General features: G+C 42.2%; 1 protein-coding gene across 1 annotated transcript in view; it reads right to left on the bottom strand.

The window, feature by feature from the left end:
* LOC128508477 (butyrophilin-like protein 3) overlaps positions 1–19,529 on the bottom strand; it is a 36,521-nt gene that overhangs the window by 9,169 nt on the left and 7,823 nt on the right. The window contains exon 4 of the mRNA XM_053479824.1: positions 15,020–15,067. Coding sequence (XP_053335799.1) covers positions 15,020–15,067 — 48 coding nt within the window. The remainder of the gene's footprint in view (positions 1–15,019; positions 15,068–19,529) is intronic.

Raw genomic sequence — 19,529 nt, 5'->3', positions numbered from 1 at the left:
TTACATATGGAAATGGTTTATTTCAGTAATAATTACCTGTGTCACGTGCAGGGACGTGTAACATTATTCTGTCTTCTTTTCTCTCCTGATCAGACAAACCCACAGAGCAGGAGATCCACTCAGACTCAGAGGGAGACACAATCAGCCACGAGCTCACATCTACAGTCCCTACAGAGTCTGAGGATAATAAAAAGTGCTTTGTTATTTCTGTTTTTAGGATCTTTAATGTAAGTGTAGATGAGTAGATCTTACTGTTGGTGAACTTGTCGTTACTGAGATGTTTCAGATCTCTTCCATCTTTATCTGTCCAGGTGATTGACGGCTCAGGAACCCAACCATGTGACTGACAGCTAACATTCACCTTCCCTTCTCCTGCTTCACATATGGAGAAAACAGGAGTGGATCCCACCACTGAGAGAGAGAGAAAGAGAGAGAGAGAGAGAGAGAGAGAATTTAACAGATCAACGATGAACATTTCATTTTTAAAAAAAATTGATGCACTAAGTGTTACCTCTCAGTCTGAGGGTCACTGTGGCCTTATCGAACCAGATATCACTTTTCACATGACACACATAGTCTCCTCTATCTGTTAGCATCAGGTTCTCCAGTTTCACAGAGACGTCTCCTTTCTCCAGATCTCCTAACAGGAACACTCTGCCCTGGTACTGAACATCTACAGGACTCTTCTGGATCTGTGCGTCCTTGTAGAACAGAGCCGGGGTGTCATACATATTGGAACGGTACCAGCGCACTTCCATGGGTCGAACATCCATGTTGTTGGTGACAGCACAGGGCAGAGACACAGAGGAACCGAGGAGCCCTGAGACTGGAGACTCAACCTTCAGTGAAAAATATTCTGGAGGAGAGATTAAAAATCACTACTTATGAGCTTAAGAACAGTTAATAGAGTCTATGTGAGTATTTGTTAAAAGTAAGTATAGTCTAAATGCCTTGTTTTAGTATCTTTATGGCAACCTTTAATGAGTAATGAATAATCAGACTGACCAGAAGAAGCCTGATGACTGAGAGACGGGAATAGAAACAGTAAAACCCATCTCAGTGGTCGAGCTGTAAAGAGAAGAAGCAGAAACACATTTTATGTGTAAAATAAGACATTGGACCTCTGATATTATTTATGTTAGTTTTAGTCTTTCGACTTCTCCTGTTGAGGGGTCGCCACACCAGACCGTCCGATCCGCACAACAACTTGGCACAGGTTTCATCCCGGATGCCCTTACTCACACAACCCTCCCGTTTTATCTGGGCTTGGGACCGGCACTGCATCCAGTTTATTAGATTTATCAGTTACAGTGCACATAAATGTAAATCGGTGGCCAAAATGCAGTATTAGTGCTGATTTTATTCATTTTTATTATAGAGAAAGTAGCTTCTTTGGCGTGTGCCAGTTTAAGCAACATGGAAATGACCAATCTTGCTTCACTAAAAAGTTTCTTTAGCCTTTTTGGAGATATATGATATATATGCTATATGATATATGTGATCCAAAAATGTATATTTGCTCTACGACTGTTTAGCTTCAAACTATAATCATTTAAAATACAAATTATTCATATTTTCTTTATGATTATTGATACTCAAATTGGTGAAATTTTTGGAAGCACATGACCTGTAAAAAATGTTGCTTAAATTTTTTTTTTTTGTAAAAGCAAAACAACTGTAGTGTCCGTAACCATGTCACATTCATGTTGCATTATCTTCACAATTTAGCATTAAAAAGAAAATATGCTTTTTCAGGTTTATGTCTTTTTATGTAAAATGTAAATCCATCAAGTTTAATCTAAATAACAAATTTAAAATTATATGTGTAACAATATGTCTTAACATGAGGAGAAAAAATTAAATAAAGTTACTATAGCAAAGACAATGTGCTGTCTGAACAAAACCCAGACCAGCTGATCCTGTGTACACACACACACATCTTTACCAGACGATAATGAATATTAATTACTATTATTAACACCATAAATTAACAAAACTATAATAAGAACTATACAAAAGACAAAAAGACACCATAAGGTGCACATGCAGGACACAATATCCATACTACAATACTCTGTTACAGTGAGTAATGTGGAAGTGAATTCTCCAGGAGATGAGAAACAGTAAACATAGACAGAAGTGAGACTTTCTTTGTTCTGTATTACATTTAAACATAAATTCGTTATTCTTTTTAAACACACTTCTATATTTGTGTTAGAATTATTTTATATATAAAGTTATTTCTACTCTCTTGATCTCTTCTTCATAGATCTGATATTAACGTGTCAAATCTTTCCTGTTGCTATCTTCCTGTCTCCTCTTGCATCTGCTCTTTAAGGTGTGAACGCTCCCACGCTCACCTTCCCATTCTCTCTTCATGTCTCTCTCCCCCTCTCTCTCTCTCTCTCCCTCTGTCTCCGTCCCCCTCTCCCCCTAACTCGAGCCAACATCCTGTGATCTGTCTCTGGACGGACACCTCTCTATCTTCCTCTCCTTTGATTCTTCAGGATCTCACCAGGACATTTACAATGGTTCATGTTCTTTGTAGTAACATATGTCAATGGCACAGGAATTTGGTCAAACATATATACAGTATATACTCCATGTTTTGCTGTTAATAAACAGAGACCTTTCTGACAGACAACGTGTGTGTGTGCTTGACTGAGTCGCTCCTGGCTCCAGAAAAGCTTACCGAAGCACAGCGGACAGACCGAGCAACTCGATTCTCCTACTACGTAACTCTAAAAAATGTACAATCTGGGGGCTCGTCCACCTCTCTCCAGGAAGGTAAGTTAAGCATTATTTTTGCTATTGTACTTCCTTCCTTGGTCAGAAAAGTTTTTGAACCAATTTATGCATGTTAATTTGTTTTTGGCTTGCGTTGTTTTTGGCATTACTTGTGTTGATTTATTAATTAAAATTACAGCAACTGTAGCGATTGTGGTTAATTGAAAGATATAAATAAAACTAAGTGTTAAACTAAAACTGAACCACTGTTGTTAGCAATACGCTAAAAACATACACAGATCTGTCGTCGCAGAGTACCTACGTCATCAAACCGTGTCCCGTTAAAGGAGACGCGCTACTTCGGGTGTGTTTTAAAAAGTGCTACGTCCGCTAACTTCTGTTGTTGACGTAATTTATGCATTACAATTTTTGTAATTTAGTGAGGCATTTGTAGCGTGCACTTTGTGTATAAGCTGGCCCTGGCTTAGAGGCGGTGGTTAGAAAATAAATAAATTAATTGGTTATAGCCATATTCCTTAGAGTGTTCTTTGGAACAGGGAGCGGCGTGTATTGCAGTTATACACGTGTGATGTGCATGAGTTTTATTGTCTCCCTGAGATAGAGATGTGTGAACTCTGCCCGGCGCACCTGAGGTTTGTTTTTCTGAGAGTGTTCTCAGAAACAGGGTAGATTGGCCTAATGCCTTATTAATTCACTATATTGGTATTTAATAAATGTGTGAATAATTTCCAAAGGTGTAGAGGCACGTGCATTTAAAATAGAATTCGTATTCCTGAAAGTGTTATCAGGAACGTGGAGATATTGCACATTTTTGATAATACATTTTCATTAACAATTAGGCTGGATGAACGGAGGGTTCTTCTCAGTAAAGACATTATTTAAGAGAAGGTTCATTTGACAATGCTGACATTATCACATGGTAATCTTGTCTCTCATCCTTTACAGGCTAGTTTGCTTTGATAATTGGCTATAGTGAAGGTTACACAGCACATGTTTCTGTGCTGTCACCAAATGCATAAAGGTCATGCATTTGGTGATTCTGAAGAGGTTTTTGGTAACTGTTTAGCTGATGAAGTTGCCAAACGGGCCGCCAAAGAAGTACCTTTGTCCCCACAGGTTTGTAGGGATACAGTATTCTCTTTGACGTCCAATGTCTCTGTCCCAAGTTTGTCATCTGACATTGACATAGCCTTCTTGCAAACCCATTCATCACCCGAAGATCTACATTTTTGATCCCGTAAGTGTTCGCCCAGCAGCGATATGCTAATTCGGGATGAGACCGGCCATATACTTGTTTGTAATTGTGGACAGATTTTCTAAATGGGTAGAAGCATTTCCGTGCTCAAAAGAAAATGCAACAATAGTAGTTAAAATTCTGGCTAAAGAAATAATTCCTAGATATGGTATTCCAACATCTATTGACAGTGATAATGGCACGCCCTTCGTCTCCAAAGTGACACAAAAATTGTGTAATTTTTCTCAACAATATTTTTATTGATTTTAAACAGGGATATAACAGGGTAAACATGTAAAGTTTCAATATACTGTAGATTCTATGACCTTATAAACCCTAAAATTGTGTAAATTTTTAGGCATTAATTGGAAATTTCACATCCCCTACCAACACCAAAGTTCTGGTGTGGTAGAAAGGAGAAAGATAGGTTGACCAAAGCCATGATGGATACAGGTAAGAACTGGGTTGACCTTCTGTGCTTTGTGAAATTAGAATGACACCCAATTCTACAACCAAACTTTCACCATTTGAGATTATAATGGGACGACCATTCCCCACCCCCTGGGTAAAAGGTAACCCCAGTGTTTCCCTTACAGGTGATCTGGATGTGATTGTCGGCGATTATACACAAACACTCATTGAAAAACTGAACTGTGTTCATGGTAATGTCTCTGCTTCTCTCCCTCCGTCTACAGACAAGCCTACTCATTCTTTCATCCCAGGTTATACAGAGCTGTAAAAAGTTTGAATCCCAGGAGAGTAGGAGACGCTGCCTACAGTACACCTACAACTGTAATTGCAGTGACTCGCACAGCTGTTCTCACAGATTCACAGCCACAGTGGATTCACGCCAGCCGTGTGAAGAAGGCACCGCAGACGACTCTGACTGCTTGAGATAAACGACTACTACCTCACAAGATATCCTAGCCCGCACCGAGGGGCTAGTGGAGCGACATACGTCCTGAAGACACCTCAAAAGGGGGCTCTCGTCCCTTCTCACATTTTTCACATACACATATAGATTTAACTTTGTACTATCTTTTTTTCCACATTTTATTTCATTTTGTGGCAACACCTGATGACCTATGTACTGTTAATTTCATTTCTAATTGTGATTCTAGAAGTGATTTATTCCTGACCGTCTTCTCTATAACTGTTCTATCTATTCTATCTATTTTCTTTATCATCCTTCTTATCTTCATCTTTGCTGACTTTACTAAATATGAATCTCTGCTTCTTTACGTTATTATCTCTTTCTATGTTAACTTATTGACATTCACAAATTCTTTCAGAATTTAAAGTGGCAACTGTTAGAATTATTTTACATATATTTTGGTAAGAGAGCAAGAGAGTAGTTATTTCTACTCTCTTGCTCTCTTACCAAAAGCACAGCGGACAGACCGAGCAACTTGCCTCTTATACTACGTAACTTAAGAAAAACTTTACAATTTGTATAAATATCTTCTGTGTATCTAATCAGTAATAAACTGCACGTGTCAGAGAGTTTAACGGTCAGTTCTGCCCTGAGCGCCTGATTACCGTAAAACCCTGAATACATGCGCAGTGGGGTTTATTTTACTCGCTGCATTGATCAGAGTTTTCTAGCGAAATTCTCACCAACACCATCAAGGGGAAAAGGAGGTTTTAATTAATATGAAGTGATATAAGTGAGTGAAGTGTTTTTCCCGCCCTTTTCTCTGTTGTGCTGAATGAGTTGTGTAATGAAGCGACATGACTTATCTGCAGTCCCACCTCACCTTTCACACACAACACAGGAGAGAATAAACAGCACTAAAGCATTCTCTTACCTGAAATCATGGCAGTAGGGAACACTGTGTGTCAGAAAGATTCACATCAACCAGGAAGAACTCAATCATCTGGAAAGTGTCCATTAAACTCCTACAGATCATCTACATTCACTGGACTTTCAGTTTTACAAAGATCCTCCTACAAGCAGGTGTAGAATTACAATTAGTCACCTTCAGGGAGGATCCAAGGGCCAGGTGGCACTTTATATTTATTAATAATAATAATAATAATAATAAATAAATAAATAAATAAATAAATAAATGATAGGTTTCAGTTTATTTAAAGATCTTTATGGAAACTTACATAAATTCCTTCTTTTAATTTATTATGATTTATTAATGTGTAGTTTGCTGATGTGCTATAAAATGTTTAATATAAAGTAGATTTAAATTATATAATTTTGCATAAAACATGACTTTTTAAATGATAATGTTCTTGTGTTACAGTGATTTACTCCACTGCTGATGTTGAGTTCTGAGCTCTGATTGGTCAGAAGGTGTTGATTAGTGTGTAAGGTCTGATATGGAGTTTATTTTACACAATATAAAGGCTTTTGTGTTTACATTTTAAATATAAATATTTCACTTTGTGCTTGTATATTATTAAAAAAAAAATTCTTGCATGTTTATAATCCAGTTGTGTTTATTACTGTTTGAACAGCAGGTGGCAGTCTTTAACTGTTTTAGTGTTGTGATGATTTATTGTGTTATTTTGAGTCTCTTCCAAAAATACCAGTTGTTGAGTCACGTGACCTGTTCCTGACCACAGTCCTAAAATTATATCAGCCAGAAACAGATCTTATAATCATGTGAGAATGTTGGTGTAGTGGTTAGCACTGTCTCCTCCTATGGAGTTAACACAATCTGCTTTCCAAAGAAAAAATATCGACTTTCTCACAAATACACCCTCCGTATCTTCTCACAAATGCAATGGAGCAACTTTCTCTTCCAAAACAGCAGATGGCGCTATCGGTCAATTTACTTTATTCTCCCAAGACCTCAAACAAAGTGTTTATATGGTTTACCCTTATGTCCCAGAGGAATATGAGTCGGGAACAGTTTTAAGGTGTCCATTATATATTCAGACAGCCAGACATATTAACAATCCACTATCTTTAGGATAGAGCCCTGTAGGGGAATAATACTGTTATATCAAACCACAGTTGCATTTTAGTTAACTATTGAAGGCTGAAAGAACTGCCATTGGCTTTTTATATCCACACCAGACGTATGCGACATGATGCATCAAAATCTTTTATAATTAGTGATCATATCTACACTTAAATAATCTTTAACAAAGTTATAAGGGGGGAAATATTATAATTAATATAATATAATATTAAAATTATAATTCATACTGAATTACAGACAGAATTCTATTACAAACCAGATTGTAAAAAGTTTCATAAATCAAGTTCAAGTTCAAGTTCAAGTAGGCTTTATTGTCATTACAACCATATACAGTTAGTACACAGTGAAGCGAAACAACGTTCCTCCAGGACCAAGGTGCTACTGTACATGCAACATAAATTTACAACATAAATACCATAGACACTAAACTAGCTAACCAAGAGGCCTAGTTAGCTGACTAGCAGAGACAGGACAGAGAGACCTAACATAAATTACAACATAAATTAACAAAAACTAACTAACTAAGTAACATTTTTATAGACAACATAAAGTGCATGTGCAAATGTGCAAACAAACAAGTGAAATTTCATGCAGTCTAATACAATGATTCTTGCATCTTACTGTATCTACACCTCGCGCTGCAACAGCTGTCTACAATGTATGATTGTACTACAGACACAGATTATTTAAATGTAAATAAGATCACTAATTATAGTTAATAATTCAACAGTTAATTAAAGGAGAGAGAGAGAATGAGAAGGTGATTGTGGGAGCGTTAACATGTTTAAGAACAGATGTGAGAGGAGACAGGAAGATAACAGCAGGAAAGATTTAACACGTTAATATCAGCTCTATGAGGACGAGACCAGGAGAGTAGAAATAACTCCTTTATATTAAATAATTCCTCTAAACCAGACGAGATCACTGATCCAGTTTCTGACAAAATTAACAGTTACAGTAAATAAAATTGTCACAACCCGTCAAGCTACAGCTCTGCCATGATCATATAAGCACTCCTGCTCCACGTTCCCAACCGCCCCTTGCTTCTTGCCACCTCACCTTCCGCTCTCAACACACCTGTGCATTATCTCCAATCATCCTCCCTACCTATTTAAACCACGCTCTGCCACAGTCACGTTGCCAGATTATTGTGTGCCTTTCGTAGCCCAATTTTCCAGCGTTAGTTTCATGTCTCGACTACCTGTTACCGACCACGCTTCGTTTCTTCTCGACCACGCCACTGTCTCACGTTTGGATTCCACGCTCACGGAGTTTTGTTATCGACCCTTGGATTTGCCTCAACGACCACAAATTCGGATCACGGACCTTCTCTTGTCTCTCTGGCTCTGAACCTTGCTCACCTTCGACCACGAAAAAGCTTAGCAAAACCAGCCACCAACCTGTGCGGCGTCTCCATTCGCCCGCCGGTTCTCCACGTCTCTGCAACACTGCGTGAATCGCGCTGCACACCAAGTTTTCTCACCGGCTCTTTGCACTTCCGCATTCCTGCACAGGACACACAAGGCGCTCTCGCCGACTCGCGGTGCTTTAGCATTCCTCACAGGTCCACGCTGCACACAGAGCGCTCACGCGCGCTTCCGCATTCCAGCGAGACTCTGCTCACGCCACAGCACAGAGCTTAACCGGCACTTTCTCTTTGATCCACTCGGCCGGCTCAGTCTGCTACACAAGCACTACCACTAATCACAGGTCTAACTCTGCGCTTGGATCCATCACGCCCTCTAGCGCCCCGTGACAGAATAATCTGCCCAAAAAGGAATGGATCCAGCAGAGGCTGCTCGCCTGAGGGGGGCATTAGAGAGCCAAGGAACCCTCTTAGGTACACATCAGCAGGAAATCACACAAATCACTACAACACTTCAAACCATCACCGAAACCTTGCAGTCTCTTTCCACTCAGATTCAAAATCAGCCACCTCCCGCACCCGCTCTGCTACATCCCCCCCCGCCCGGTGCTCTCTCCAGTCCATGAGCCACGCCTCCCTGCTCCGCCTACCTATGACGGGAATCCAGCCACATGTCGCTCTTTTCTCTCCCAATGCTCTCTCGTTCTGGAACTGCAGGCCACGTCATTTTCCACAGAGTGCTCTAAGGTCGCCTACATCATCACTCTCCTCTCCGGAAAGGCGAGAGAGTGGGGAACGGCACTGTGGGATGCTCAAGTTTCATGTTGCTTCACTTATAGAACTTTTACTGAGGAAATGAGGAGGGTTTTTGATCATTCCTTCACAGGACATCAGGCAGCTAACCAAATACTTCAGTTACGCCAGGGAGCACGTTCTGTCTCTGACTATGCCATTGATTTCCGGACTCTAGCTCCCTCTTGTGACTGGGATGAGAAAGCTCTTTTTGACTGTTTTCTCCATGGGCTTACAGACTCAGTAAAAGACGAGCTTGCAGCTCGTGAACTCCCCTCGGACCTGCAGGGACTCATTGACCTGGCAACACGTATTGACGCTTGCAAGCGGATTCGACGGTCCGAACGGCAGCCTTGTTTCACACCATGCACCTCTGCACCAACTTTAGTCACTTCCGAGGCACCCCCTGAACCCATGCAGATAGGCCGCACACGCATCTCACCCAAGGAACGCCAGCGCCGCAGAGATAACGGCGCCTGCTTCTATTGCGGCCAGACCGGTCACGCTGTGCGCTCCTGCCCACTAAAAGGGCAGGCCCCCCCGTAGTTCTGGGGATGCAGGGGGGCCCCGCATCTGTTTCTTCCCCGGACCAACGATCATGTTTTTCCGTGACTTTGACCCATGACGACCAATCCCACGTCACTCACGCACTAGTCGACTCCGGGGCCGATCAGAACTTAATCTCCTCTTGCACTGCCTCCAAGTTCAATATTCCTCTCACGCCCTTGCATCAGCCCTTCGTGGTTCAGGCTCTTGATGGCAGCAAATTAAACCCGATTACCCACCGTACTGCCCCCATCACCCTATAGTTTTCAGGAAACCACACAGAGCTCATTTCGCTCCTAATTGTTCATAATGCTCATGCACCCATTGTTTTAGGCCTCCCTTGGTTAAGGCTGCATAACCCACACATTGACTGGGTCAAAAGAAGGGTCCTGGATTGGAGTCCCACCTGCCTCTCTTCATGTCTACGCTCCGCCCCTATCGTTATTCTTTTCTCGTTTCCGCTTCACGCTGTCGTATCGCTCTGGTTCCAAGAACGCTAAACCTGACGCCCTCTCTCGCCAATTCTCCACCTCTCAGGACGCATCCACAACGGAGACTATCCTTCCTCCCCAATGTCTTGTGGCAATAACCCGGCTTACTGTGGAGCAGCTTGTCCAGCAGACCCTCGAACGGGAACCAGGCCCAAGCACTGTCCCACCTGACAAGCTCTTTGTTCCAGTCTCTGTACGACCACAGGTGTTAGACTGGGCTCACAGTTCCAGACTGGCATGCCATCCTGGGGCAGCACGCACTCTCTTCCTCCTTCAACAGCGCTTCTGGTGGTCCACGATGAAGGAGGATGTCAAGAACTTTGTGGCATCCTGTGACACCTGTGTCAGGAACAAGGTCACCAACCGCCCTCCAGAGGGCTTCCTTAGACCGCTCCCCATTCCCCACCCCACTTGGTCCCACATCTCCATCGACTTCGTCACCGGCCTACCACCATCCCAAAACAATACCTGCATCCTGACCATTGTGGATCGCTTCTCTAAGTCTGCACATTTCATACCACTACCGAAACTCCCGTCTGCGAAGGAAACAGCTGAACTGCTAATCAACCACGTCTTCCGACTTCACGGACTCCCAGTCGACATCGTCTCGGACAGAGGCCCCCAGTTTTCTGCCCAATTCTGGAAAGCCTTTTGCAACCTCGTCGGTGCTAACCCCAGCCTTTCTTCCGGTTTCCATCCCCAAACTAACGGCCAAACGGAACGAATCAACCAACGACAGTAAGTCACGGGCTGTCTCTTTACCTCCACACCGCCCTTATGATTGTGCGATTGACCTTCTTCCTGGCACCTCTCCCCCCAAGGGGCGACTTTACTCCCTCTCTCGCCCTGAGAGAGAGGCCATGGAACAGTACATAAAGGAGTCACTTGCCGCAGGGATCATCCGCCCATCCTCTTCGCCAGCAGGGGCAGGGTTCTTCTTTGTGGAAAAGAAGGACAAATCCCTCAGACCCTGCATTGATTACAGAGGGCTAAATGAGATCACGGTCAAAAACCGCTACCCCCTTCCTCTGATGTCATCAGCCTTCGAACTTCTCCAGGACGCCCGTGTCTTCACCAAGTTGGATCTGAGAAACGCCTACCACCTTGTCAGGATACGGGAGGGTGATGAGTGGAAGACTGCCTTCAACACACCCACCGGCCATTATTAGTATCTAATGGTTCCTTTTGGCTTAACCAATGGGCCGGCAGTGTTTCAGACTCTCATAAACGATGTCCTCAGGGATTTTCTCAATGTCTTTGTCTTTGCCTACCTGGACAATATCTTGATTTTCTCACGCTCAGTCGAGGAACACAGATCCCACGTTCGCCAGGTCCTGCAACGGCTACTTGAGAATAAACTTTACATCAAGGCAGAGAAATGCGAGTTTCATTGCTCGTCCACGTCCTTTTTGGGATATTGCATCTCCCCTGAGGGCATCCAGATGGACCCCACCAAGGTGAAGGCAGTCACTGACTGGCCAGTACCGTCATCAAGACGCGAACTCCAACGCTTCTTAGGGTTCGCCAATTTTTATCGCCGTTTCATCCGGAGCTACAGCATGGTCGCGGCCCCACTTACGACCCTCACGTCGTCCAAGATCTCATTTAAATGGAACCACCAGGCAGACATAGCCTTCAGGGATCTTAAACAGCGCTTCACCACTGCACCTATCCTCATCTTTCCCGACCCCTCTCTCCAGTTTGTCGTGGAAGTGGACGCGTCCGACACTGGGGTGGGGGCCATCCTGTCCCAGAGGTCCACAGAAGACAACAAACTTCACCCATGCTCCTTCTTCTCCCGCAGACTCACACCCCCTGAACGCAACTACAACATTGGGGACCGTGAACTATTGGCGGTCAAATTGGCCCTAGAAGAATGGAGGCATTGGCTGGAAGGGGCCGACCACCCCTTTCTTGTGTGGACTGACCATAAAAACCTAGAATATCTAAGAACGGCAAAAAGACTCAACTCACGCCAGGCACGGTGGTCGTTATTCTTTTCTCGTTTCCGCTTCATGCTGTCGTATCGCCCTGGTTCCAAGAACGCTAAACCTGACGCCCTCTCTCGCCAATTCTCCACCTCTCAGGACGCATCCACAACGGAGACTATCCTTCCTCCCCAATGTCTTGTGGCAATAACCCGGCTTACTGTGGCGCAGCTTGTCCAGCAGACCCTCGAACGGGAACCAGGCCCAAGCACCGTCCCACCTGACAAGCTCTTTGTTCCAGTCTCTGTACGACCACAGGTGTTAGACTGGGCTCACAGTTCCAGACTGGCATGCCATCCTGGGGCAGCACGCACTCTCTTCCTCCTTCAACAGCGCTTCTGGTGGTCCACGATGAAGGAGGATGTCAAGAACTTTGTGGCGTCCTGTGACACCTGTGTCAGGAACAAGGTCACCAACCGCCCTCCAGAGGGCTTCCTTAGACTGCTCCCCATTCCCCACCCCACTTGGTCCCACATCTCCATCGACTTCGTCACCGGCCTACCACCATCCCAAAACAATACCTGCATCCTGACCATTGTGGATCGCTTCTCTAAGTCTGCACATTTCATACCACTACCGAAACTCCCGTCTGCGAAGGAAATAGCTGAACTGCTAATCAACCACGTCTTCCGACTTCACGGACTCCCAGTCGACATCGTCTCGGACAGAGGCCCCCAGTTTTCTGCCCAATTCTGGAAAGCCTTTTGCAACCTCGTCGGTGCTAACCCCAGCCTTTCTTCCGGTTTCCATCCCCAAACTAACGGCCAAACGGAACGAGTCAACCATGAGCTGGAGAAATCTTTAAGATGCATGGCCACCCGGGATCCATCCTCCTGGAGCCGCTTTTTACCCTGAGTCGAGTACGCCCACAACTCGCTTCCTACCTCCTCCACAGGCATGTCCCCCTTCCACTGTTGCCTGGGCTATCAACCACCCCTCTTTCCGACCCAGGAAGAGGAGGTAGCCGTCCCCTCAGCCCAAACCTTTATCCGGCGCTGCAAGAGAACATGGCAGCGTGCCCACAACCAACTACGGCGCACCGTAAGTGCCTTCCAAAGCCAGGCTAATCGTCATCGGTCACCAGCCCCTAGATATCTTGTCGGCCAAAGGGTCATGCTGTCTGCACGTGACCTCCCCCTCAAGACCACATCCAAGAAGATTTCACCAAGATTCATCGGACCTTTCACCATCACCCGGATCATAAATCCATGCTCCATCCGACTAGCTCTACCACTCTCTATGCGCAGAATCAATCCTACATTTCACGTTTCCCAGATCCGCCGACTGGTCCCCTGTCCACTATCTCCACCCATCCAACCCCTTCCCCCCCTCGACTCATAGACGGAGGTGAAGCCTTCACAGTCCGTAGACTTCTCAGGTCTCGCCGCCGCGGTCGTGGTCTCCAGTACCTGGTGGACTGGGAGGGCTATGGCCCTGAGGAGCGGAGTTGGGTACCAGCCAAATTTATCCTGGACCGCTCCCTAATCGCTGACTTTCATAGACTCCACCCTGAGGCGCCTACTAGAACGCCAGGTGGCGTTCTTGGGGGGGGGGGGGTACTGTCACAACCCGTCAAGCTACAGCTCTGCCATGATCATATAAGCACTCCTGCTCCACGTTCCCAACCGCCCCTTGCTTCTTGCCACCTCACCTTCCGCTCTCAACACACCTGTGCATTATCTCCAATCATCCTCCCTACCTATTTAAACCACGCTCTGCCACAGTCACGTTGCCAGATTATTGTGTGCCTTTCGTAGCCCAATTTTCCAGCGTTAGTTTCATGTCTCGACTACCTGTTACCGACCACGCTTCGTTTCTTCTCGACCACGCCACTGTCTCACGTTTGGATTCCACGCTCACGGAGTTTTGTTATCGACCCTTGGATTTGCCTCAACGACCACGAATTCGGATCACGGACCTTCTCTTGTCTCTCTGGCTCTGAACCTTGCTCACCTTCGACCACGAAAAAGCTTAGCAAAACCAGCCATAAACCTGTGCGGCGTCTCCATTTGCCCGCTGGTTCTCCACGTCTCTGCAACACTGCGTGAATCGCCCTGCACACCAAGTTTCCTCACCGGCTCTTTGCACTTCCGCATTCCTGCACAGGACACACAAGGCGCTCTCGCCGACTCGCGGTGCTTTAGCATTCCTCACAGGTCCACGCTGCACACAGAGCGCTCACGCGCGCTTCCGCATTCCAGCGAGACTCTGCTCACGCCACAGCACAGAGCTTAACCGGCACTTTCTCTTTGATCCACTCGGCCGGCTCAGTCTGCTACACAAGCACTACCACTAATCACAGGTCTAACTCTGCGCTTGGATCCATCACGCCCTCTAGCGCCCCGTGACAAAAATATCTTGGTTAACATTCATAGAAGTTTTATTTATTATTACTTTTGTCAGATTAAAGTTATTTCTGTGACCTTTGTGAGTTTTTCTTTCATTGACCGAAGGGTACCAACAATTTTGTCCATGTGTGTGTGTGTGTGTGTGTGTGTGTGTTTAGAGATTTATTCTGGTTCTGATGATTTTAATTTACAGGAGATGAGGTCTGTGTTTGTGTACCTGTCAGAATTAATTCATTAAAAAATCATTAAAATATGTAAAATTTCAGAAATCACTGCTGTTAAGTCTTAGTGTTTTCTAAATGTTTTAAAGTTCTAAAACTCTGCTCTCCTCTCCATACACTCTCTGTCTATTCCTATTAATTTGTCCTAAAGAAGACTGATTACGCTCCTGCATAACAAGTTACCATAAGGCTTAGACGTCTCCAAATGTAAATGTTGTGTAAGAGTTATCCGTAAGATTACAGTAATAATATTACACTTGAGCACGGTGTTGAACTGAATCAGTTATAAGACTATTACAGTGATATTTCAGTCTTAAAGCTTCACTCTGCTCTACAACACATTTACCTGGAGTTAGACGTGGCGTCTCCTCTGGATCAGACGTTTGATTTGTATCTGATCACACAGAGACAGAACAGAGAGAACACGTCAGGAACAGACACAGAACAGACATGTTTTACACAGACAGGTTCAATACTTTCTAATATAAAAAAGAGAGAAACTGTGATCAGGTGTGTGTCTGAGGTGTATAGAGGAGGAGACATGACCAGACTGTAACCTGTTCATTTAAACAATTAAACCAAAGCACGAGTTTAAAAATCTTTGCTGTTCTGTAAGTCTCTGTACAGATGTATCTGCTTTCTTCAGCTCCTTCTGCTCCGTCTGTCCATCACTGTTAATTTGTCTTAAATTTGTCTTATGCTCATTTTTCTTAATTTTTTGAGAATCAGAGGTCTCCAGAAGTGTTGGTTAAAGTTCCAGCTAAAATACTGCTCAGATCAGATCATCGTTCTGTTTCACTCCTGCTCCCTCTCGTAAGGAAGGTATAATAAACAGGTCTAAACAGCTGAATAACTACAGAACAACAACAGATGGGAGACATGACACGACTACACTCAAGGACTAAATAAAATAATCTTAATCTGTGAGTTAATCAAGAACATTGATTCTATGGCATTGAAGCTCGTCATAGGACCATTTGTTCATATTTAAATAAGGGATTTGATGTTAATTTCTTCATACTGGAAGAAATTTGTTACCAAATGCAGGAAAACATTTTTTCCCCGGGTTAATTTATTTTAAAAAGGGACACTGTTTGGGGGAGTTGCAGCACTGTCTATATTTGAATGACTAACAGACACACACACACACACACACACACAGAGTAACATTTCACTTCAGTTTCTGACAAGATATTTAATTTTTACACATCAATTTTAAACTTTGAAAGTTGTTCAATTAGCCATTTAAAAAATATAAAATCTAATTTTTATTTCCATATGAAGTGATATTAGTGAGTGAAGTGTTTTTCCCGCCCTTTTCTCTGTTGTGCTGAATGAGTTGTGTAATGAAGCGACATGACTTATCTGCAGTCCCACCTCACCTTTCACACACAACACAGGAGAGAATAAACAGCACTAAAGCATTCTCTTACCTGAAATCATGGCAGTAGGGAACACTGTGTGTCAGAAAGATTCACATCAACCAGGAAGAACTCAATCATCTGGAAAGTGTCCATTAAACTCCTACAGATCATCTACACTCACTGGACTTTCAGTTTCACAAGCAGGTGTAGAATTACAGTCAGTCACCTTCAGGGAGGATCCAAGGGCCAGGTGGCACGTTATATTTAATAATCATAATAATCATAATAATAATAATAATAATAATAAATAATAATAATAAATAAATAAATAAATAATAGGTTACAGTTTATTTAAAGATCTTTATGGAAACTTACATAAATTCCTTCTCTTAATTTATTATGATTTATTAATGTGTAGTTTGCTGATGTGCTATAAAATGTTTAATATAAAGTATTTTATATATATATATATATATATATATATATATATATATATATATATATATATATATTTAAATGATATAATTTTGCATAAAACATGACTTTTTAAATGATAATGTTCTTGTGTTACAGTGATTTACTCCATTGCTGATGTTGAGTTCTGAGCTCTGATTGGTCAGAAGGTGTTGATTAGTGTGTAAGGTCTGATATGGAGTTTATTTTACACAATATAAAGGCTTTTGTGTTTACATTTTAAATATAAATATTTCACTTTGTGCTTGTATATTATTAAAACATTTTTTCTTGCATGTTTATAATCCAGTTGTGTTTATTACTGTTTGAACAGCAGGTGGCAGTCTTTAACTGTTTTAGTGTTGTGGTGATTTATTGTGTTATTTTGAGTCTCTTCAAAAAACATCACACCTGTATACATTCCTCATCCTAAAGGCTTCCTAAATTTATCAGCCCGAAACATATTATATATATATATATATATACTTATAATAATTTTCTGTTAGAATTTAAACATGTGGAAATAATGGCATAGTGGTTAGTAACTGACAGTAACACAGTGAAGGTTAAACCTTTATAGTTTACTGTGATATAAGTAAAGACACAACTAGATGTGTTTCTGTGTCTACAGTAAAGTCTTAGTGAAGGTAAAGTGTATTTACAGCTGGGAGGAATCACTTGATAACTGTGGTGTGGGGGATTTAATGAGGAAGACGACTGAGACGATTCTATATAATCTGTAATCTGCAGGAAAGACTCAATAATAAATAAGAGAAGAATTCATTACAGACTCAATCAGGAAACATTTAATTTACATTCATATTAAAATATTCAGTTGCTCCATGTATTAAACACATGACTTATAAACCTCATTATATGAACTTTACAAACAAATCCTTTCCACACGTCTTATTTTCTGTGTTTAAAGTCACAATAAAATGAGACTTCAGTAAATGAACATGTGCAGATAATCCAGGTGACGCGGCACAATAAGCGATATAAGAGTCCCAGCCATCAGAAGTCCAGCTGCAGTTTAGCAGTAATGGTGAGACACTCGGTGTGGACATCATGCCCCTTACTTAAAGTCCAAATCTCTCCTTTTTCCTGTCTGGTTTTAAGCTCTGTGTAGGAGCCATTATTTGTCTATGTAGCGACACCTGCTGGCGAAGGACTGTCACTAAAGATTGTTTAAATATATCGTCCGTAGTAAATGACGTAATGAGCTTGTGGAACAGTGGAAGACGCCAGCAGATGTAAGGTTTCAATTGTTGCTTAGAGCTGTGTGTGTGGATTAAATAATACTAATTGTTTAATGTATATTTTCTTTCTTTCTTCTTCTCCTTTGAGAATAAACTAAGTCATCATCGTATCAAATCATCTCGTCATTGAAGCACTATTGAAAACATTGTGAGGGTGTCTAAACAAGTGACAAAAAAACTCGCTTTGGTCACTACAAAGTTAAAACCTTCTGCGTTGAAGGAAAGAACACTGGAATAAAGTTTGGTTTAACTAGGATAATTTTTGGAACATTTACTAAGACATTCAACACGGTCATGATGCTAATGTTAGCAGATCACATTGATTGGTTTGAACCGAAGTTAATAAACTTAAAAGGGTTTTTGGAGAACCTTCAGACATGGTTAGCTGGTAAAGACGACCAAGAAAATGAACAGGAAGATTCTGTTTGGCCTAATGACAGTGCCTCACAAATGTCTTGTAAGTACGTTAAAAACAGAGAAGCCAAAAGGGACACTCTAAATTCAAATCCAAAATAAAAACTTCATCTCCACAACTTACAAGTGCAAACGCGGCCACTGGTGAAGCTAATCATGACAGTACATCTCTCACTGTCATTTTGAAAAAGCAAACTGAAATAACCGAGATGTTAGTAAAATAACAAAGGTTATCCTTGCTTCCGGACAGAGAAATCGAAATTTTTGATGGTGATCCTCTTCAGTATAGATCATTCATCAAGGCTTTGGAAAGAGGCATAGAAAGTAAAACCGAAAACCCGGAGGTATACAAGGGGGCAGTATACAAGGGGGCAACCCAGAAATCTTATTAATAGTTTTCTGCATATGGATCCGAATAAAGCCTATAAAGAAGCCATAAGGCAGTTGGAATGGAACTTTGGTAACAGCATTAAGATATCAGCAGCATACATTGATAAAGTACTGAAATGATCTTCTATTAAAGCTGAGGATGGCCCTGCTTTATGCTCATATGCCTTTTTTTTGAGAAGCTGTTATAATACCATGCAAGATGTTGACTTTTTGAATGAACTGTAAATGTCATCAAATCTAAAAATAATCGTATCAAAACCACCCTTCAAGTTACGAGATCAGTGGAGATCAGGAGTCTGTAAAATTCAAGACAAGTGCAAAAAGATAGAATTTAAGGATTTATTTGAATTCATTGAAGACCATGCGAGAGCCATGCTGGATCCAACCTTTGGAGACATTCAGAACTTAACTGAAACAAAGGTAAACCCAAAACATAGTTGTCAAATCTAGCAGTGGAAGAAGTAGTTTTGCTACAACAGTTACTTTAATGTCAGAACCTAAAGGTGAAACAAAATTCAGATATAAACAGAAGCTAAAGGATGTGTCATTGGAAAGTTCCTTATTGTTCTAATAACCATACTTTGGAGACATGTAAAATGTTTAAGCAGAAGTCTAATAATGAAAAGGTGAATTTCTTAATGAAAAGTGGAATTTGCTTTGGATGCCTCTCAAAGGGCCACTTGAGCAAAATGTGAAAAAAACGACTGTCTTGCAATGAATGCTCACAGTTGCACCCAACAATTCTGCACATTCAAAGAAACAAAGATGAATGTACAAAAAATGACTGTAACAAGGCCAAAAGCACATTATTAAGCAGTGCTTTGGTATCATTAGAAAACGACTCTGCAGAAGAAGGGAACAAGCAGTGTACACTTGCTATTGTACCAGTGAAAGTAAAGGTCTCAAAATCCAATAAGGTCATTCACACACATACATTCCTAGACCCTGGCAGCTCAGCAACGTTCTGCACGGAATC

The sequence above is a fragment of the Clarias gariepinus genome, chromosome 20 (assembly GCF_024256425.1).
Source record: "Clarias gariepinus isolate MV-2021 ecotype Netherlands chromosome 20, CGAR_prim_01v2, whole genome shotgun sequence".
In the NCBI taxonomy this organism is placed as follows: Eukaryota; Metazoa; Chordata; class Actinopteri; order Siluriformes; family Clariidae; genus Clarias; species Clarias gariepinus.
The sequence above is the reverse complement of the archived record's forward strand: the minus strand, read 5'-3'. Positions and strand labels throughout refer to the sequence as shown.